The 5,238-nt window shown below is 39.3% G+C and overlaps 1 protein-coding gene across 1 annotated transcript; it reads right to left on the minus strand.

Annotated features, from left to right (window-relative positions):
* Positions 1–2,991: 2,991 nt before the first annotated feature.
* On the minus strand, positions 2,992–3,690 carry LOC132611904 (uncharacterized). Its single transcript, XM_060326262.1, has one exon. The coding sequence runs from the start codon at positions 3,688–3,690 to the stop codon at positions 2,992–2,994; it is 699 nt and encodes a 232-aa protein (XP_060182245.1).
* Positions 3,691–5,238: the final 1,548 nt, after the last annotated feature.

Here is a 5,238-nt window from a genome sequence, read left to right on the forward strand (position 1 = left end):
ATATTTGCGATAGTGACCCCTTGAACCATACTTGGTCCTTCTTGCATTTCTGGAAAACCGTAACTTGTACGGGAAATCGTACGAGTTGTGCATAAAAATATTGAATCTGGACAACGCAGGCCCAATGGTACCGCTGCAGTGTCCTCCATACCGTCCTAGCAGTGGCGCAGGAACGGTTGGTGTACCGTAGAAGCGGTGTAGTCGATTTCCTTCACGGACTACCCCAACGGTGCCTCGGTCGTACAAGCGGTACCGCTGGAGCGGCGTCTCAGACCGCAACAGCGGTTACGATCAGTGATTTCCCCTATTTAATTGACATTTCAGGAATGGACCTCATTTTTCAAAACCCTAAAGAGTCCAGCAGCCCTTGGAGCCTTTGTGGAACGAAAATTGATATTTTCTTAGGAAAGGTAATCCCTTTAACTCCTCCCATTCATTATTCCTTTTAGTGATTCTTATTAAGAGTCCCTCATCTAGAAACCACAAATGGGTATCACAACTTCCTAGACATAAAGAGACGATTGGTTAGTTGTTCTTAATATGGATTTTAATGAATTATTCCCTCTTGTTCATCACCTAGAATGGTTACTAACTTAGTTTCTCATTTCCTTACGAGATTATAAATGGGTCTCTTCTATGCATCTTGAAAATGGATTTCTAAAAGATAGACAAAAGTGGTAACTTTACCTAGCTAATGGCATAAAATAGTTGACCTTATTCATGGAAGGAGGTTGGTAAATCACCTAGTGTTGTTATGAATGAAATCTAGAGGTGGGATATGTTCCCAAACCTTCCTTATTAATTCAAAATGTCTTATAAGGGTTCTAACGATGATTTCTATTCTTGGGCCTCATGTTTGTCTTAAAGTTCCTTCGTGCAGATTAGAACGTGAATCGAATTTAAGAATCAATGGATGCTCGTGGCACCAGCTCGGCCTTGAGGTAGGTTACGGCTTTTCTTTTTGGTAGACTCCGATTAGTTTCCCATATTCATATATTAGAAGGAACGGAGCATGCATGTGTAAGAGTTGGAGATTTAGGATGGATCTATAGGATGGCATTGTCGTGTGATTTGTGTGTTCGGGCTTGTGGCCTGTAGATTTCTTAGGATGTTTGAATTATTTTCCTTGAATATCATTGGTTTCTATGTGACTTGGAAGGAGTGATTGATTAATTCTTTTCTATGGTTGGGGAAAGGAATTTCTGTTAAATGCGCCCAGATTGTGCTAGTATATTATGATGGATCTAATTGACATTGACCGTATAAAATGCACCAACGATGGTAAATTAATTCTAGACTGGGTAGTAGCTATGTCTTGTAAGTAGAAGGTGAATTATAATATATTAATGATTGATAGGGAAAGTGGTAATATTATGTCATAGCTTGATTGTTCCATCGTGTTGGCTTGTTGCTACGGGCTGTTAGTACATATTGGAATCTGTTTTTCCATCTTGATTGTGATATTGTGGTATCTCACTGGTTGAGGTTGATACGAGGATGGAGTTCTATATGATTTGTGTATTCTTTCATGATATTGTGATGTACCCACTGTTGGTACTATTGACATGGATATATTGTTGGCGTACCCATTGTTAGTACTTGTGAAGTTGATCTGATTATTGATGTTGATACATGCATTGCACGCACTCTTATACTTCATGATATACTGTTGAGACACTATTGGTACTTGATGAAACATTGTGATGAGCGGGGCTCGATTTTTAAATGAGAGTGACGTGAGAGTCCGATATCCGATGTTAGTTTCGAAATCGTGGATTGAGTGAGTGCATGGACTCTGCGGGTCCCCCAGTGTGGTGCCAGTGAGAACCCCCCATGGACAAAGACCTGGGGTTTCGTCTGTCTGTTGGGCAAAGATCTGGGATGAGTGACACTTAGACTTCACGAGTCACCTTGGGTTGTGCTACTGAGATGTTGATATTTCCGTCTGGAGTGCATGTGTACACAATATTTGCAAGGCATTGCATTACATTCATACATTATTGCATTGCATTACATTGCATTATGGCTTATTTTGTGATGACTTGGTGCTTACTTGTGGTATTGGTTTCGCATTGGACACTTTGGAACTTGGAATATTTGGGTTTAGACGTACTACTTAGGCGATGATGTGTACTTGGCTATGATTATGGTCGCCCTATACTTGCTAATTTATCTCTTAGATCGTTCGTCGGAAAGAAATACCTTAATGATGAGTGGACTCCTGTGCTTGGGACGAATGGCATCATGATAGTTGACTAGCGTAAAATTGTTGTAGAATTGAATAGTGGTCATTAGAGGAGAGTTTACATGATTTAGGAGTCTTGCTGTTATAGCATGTGATAAATAGATGTATGGTATTGATCTAGTTGCTTATCCTACATATTCGTGAATTCTTGTACTGATATGCATTTCTAACCACTGTCGGCATATGATACTTACTCAGTACGCATTGATTGTACTGATACTGCTCTTGCTATATCCCTTTTGGGGTGTAGAGTGTTCCAGTTGATTGATTGCGATAAGTTGGGAGATGCACGATACCTATCTTGAAGATTTCCTCCTACTTCATTCCAGGATGGAGGATTGGGAGATGCACCAACGATGGTATCGTGCATCTCCCAACGATTTTAATGGGATGACAAGTTCATTCTAAACCCGTACATTCTTTAGTCAATTCAGTATTATCTAACTAGGCTAGAATTTTTTTTTTGGTAAATAAAGGATTTTATTAATACCAAAGCATTAGTTACTGGACCAAAACAGGGTTGACCACCTGTTTTCCTATTTACAAGAACTTGACTCAACTGCTAGAAAGGAGTCTACCTATAAATGCAGCAAAAAATAGCTTACAATTCAATCTAATCGACAAGCTATCTGGTAAAAACCAATACAAACTTCGAAAAGCCAAGGAAAAAACAGTACATTGTTGCAGCTATATAAACCTATTATAGACACACATAAAGTTATAAACAGTTCCATGTGCTCAGCTGCTCATGGATATCCTTGAAGCTTTGACAATTCTACACCACATGTACTCTTTGCTGGACCTCTAGTGTGAATGTGAATAGCCATTTCTCTGCATAACATGTCAGCTCTGAAGTTGCCATTTTGAAATCTGATTCTATTTCTTTCCCTCCATAACAAAGCAATGACCAAAGCAAATAAAGTGCAGACCATTTCTCCTTTCCCACTCTTTCTCTTTGCCCAGATGAGTGTCCATCTTAATTCCTCCTCCCAAGTTCCAACTGTTCTGGGTAAGCCTATCCATAGCAGTAGTCTTGCACATATAGTCTCTGTAGTGTTACATTCAAAGAATATATGGGCTAATATTTCATCAGTTAAGCCATAAAAGACACAAGTAGGGGGCACAGTGGTACCAAATTTCAGGAGCCTAACTACAATAGCCAATCTCCTCATTAAAGCCAACCAAAGTGTGAAATTATATCTTGGATGTATGCGGGTTTTCAGAATGAGGCTCTTCCACGGTGTTTTGGGGAGTGGAGGCATTAGACTTATATGTATTTTCTTAATGGAAAACTTTGACTGTGATACCATAGATTGAAGTTTGCTCTGCAAATCACCTTGAAGAGATGTTGCTTGTATAATAAACTTCCTTGCTTCTAAGATCTTCCTAACAAACCAAGTTTCATATGTAGGTATAGCACCGCACTCCACTAAATCATCCTTCATATAGTATATATGGATCCATTTGATCTATAGGCAGTCTTTTTTCTCAGCTATGGCCCAGAGTTGCTTGAGGATTGCAGCCCTATTCCATCTACATAAGTCCAGGATGTTTTGTCCTCCTATTGCCTTAGGATAGCATAATTTCTCCCATGACACCAGGTTCTTTTTTGACTTATCAGCTGAACCAGTCCAAAGGAAGGTTCTATAAAGACCATTCACCAGCTTCATTATCTTCTTAGGTAGGATAAAAATTTGAGCCCAGTAAGTTTGGAGCCCAAACAACATAGACTTTATGAGTTGCAACCTACCAGCATAGGAGAGTAGTTTTGCAGACTAGCATTTTAACCTCTCTGTAACTTTCTCTACCAGAGGCATACGTTGAGCAACTGTTAACTTTTTGGAAGAAAGAGGTACTCTCAAGTATTTGAAAGGAAATGTACCCTCACTGAAGCCCAGAGTTTGAAGGATATCTGCCTTGACGGTGTCCTTGACTCTAGAGAAATAGATACTACTTTTATCAATGTTAGCTTGTAAACCAGAAGCAACTGAGAATTTGTGAAATTCCTCTTGTAATAATTGAATATAGTGGATCTCAGCTTTGCAAAACATCAGTAAATCATCAGCAAAACAAATATGCATAATACCCAGTTTCTTACACCTATGATGGTATTTGAAACTAGGATTCTCAGCTACTAAGTTAAGTTCTCTTTGGAGGTACTCCATAACAACCACAAACAGGTATGGGGATATAAGATCCCCCTGCCTAATCCCTCTTTTACCTTGAAAAGGAGGAGTGAGTCCTCCATTTATAACTAGTGAATATGAGACAGTGCCAATACACTCCATGACCCATAGAATGAATTTGCAAGGAAAATTAAGGTCAGCTAACATTTTTTCCAAAAAACACCACTCAATAAAATCATAGGCCTTCCTGAGGTCTACTTTCAGGACACATCTTGTAGACAACCCTTTCCTAGTATACCATTTAAAAATCTCATGGCTAAAGAGAATGTTATCAACTATGCTCCTGCCCTCAATGAACACAGATTGAGAGAGGCTAAGTAATGCACTGATAACAGTTTTCAGCCTATTGGTGAGGACTTTAGTTATGATTTTGTAAATGTGGTGCAACATGCTCTAGGTGGATAGTCCTTTACCTTTGTAGGGGAGGGAAATTTTGGAACAAGGGCTATAGTAGTAGAACTTACATATTTAATAAGCATACCAGTAAGGAAGAACTCCTTGACAGCTCCAATAACTTCATCTTTGACAATTTCCCAATGTTAAGTAAAAAATTCAACTGGGAAGCCATCTACACCAGGTGACTTTTCATGAGGAATGCTTTGCATGGCTGTGAATATCTCCTGATCAGTGATATCCTTGATAAGTTCACTCTTCTGGTGTAGGCTAAGGCATGGTCCTCTCTTCACAACCACTGAATTGGGCCATGGTACTTCATCAGCAGCAGATCCTATCAGGTTCTTGAAGAAGGAAATAAATTCAGTTTTAACCTCCTGTGGATCAGTAAGTTTAGCACCAGTTTCAGTATAG

Source organism: Lycium barbarum, chromosome 9 (genome assembly GCF_019175385.1).
Source record: "Lycium barbarum isolate Lr01 chromosome 9, ASM1917538v2, whole genome shotgun sequence".
Taxonomy (NCBI): Eukaryota; Viridiplantae; Streptophyta; class Magnoliopsida; order Solanales; family Solanaceae; genus Lycium; species Lycium barbarum.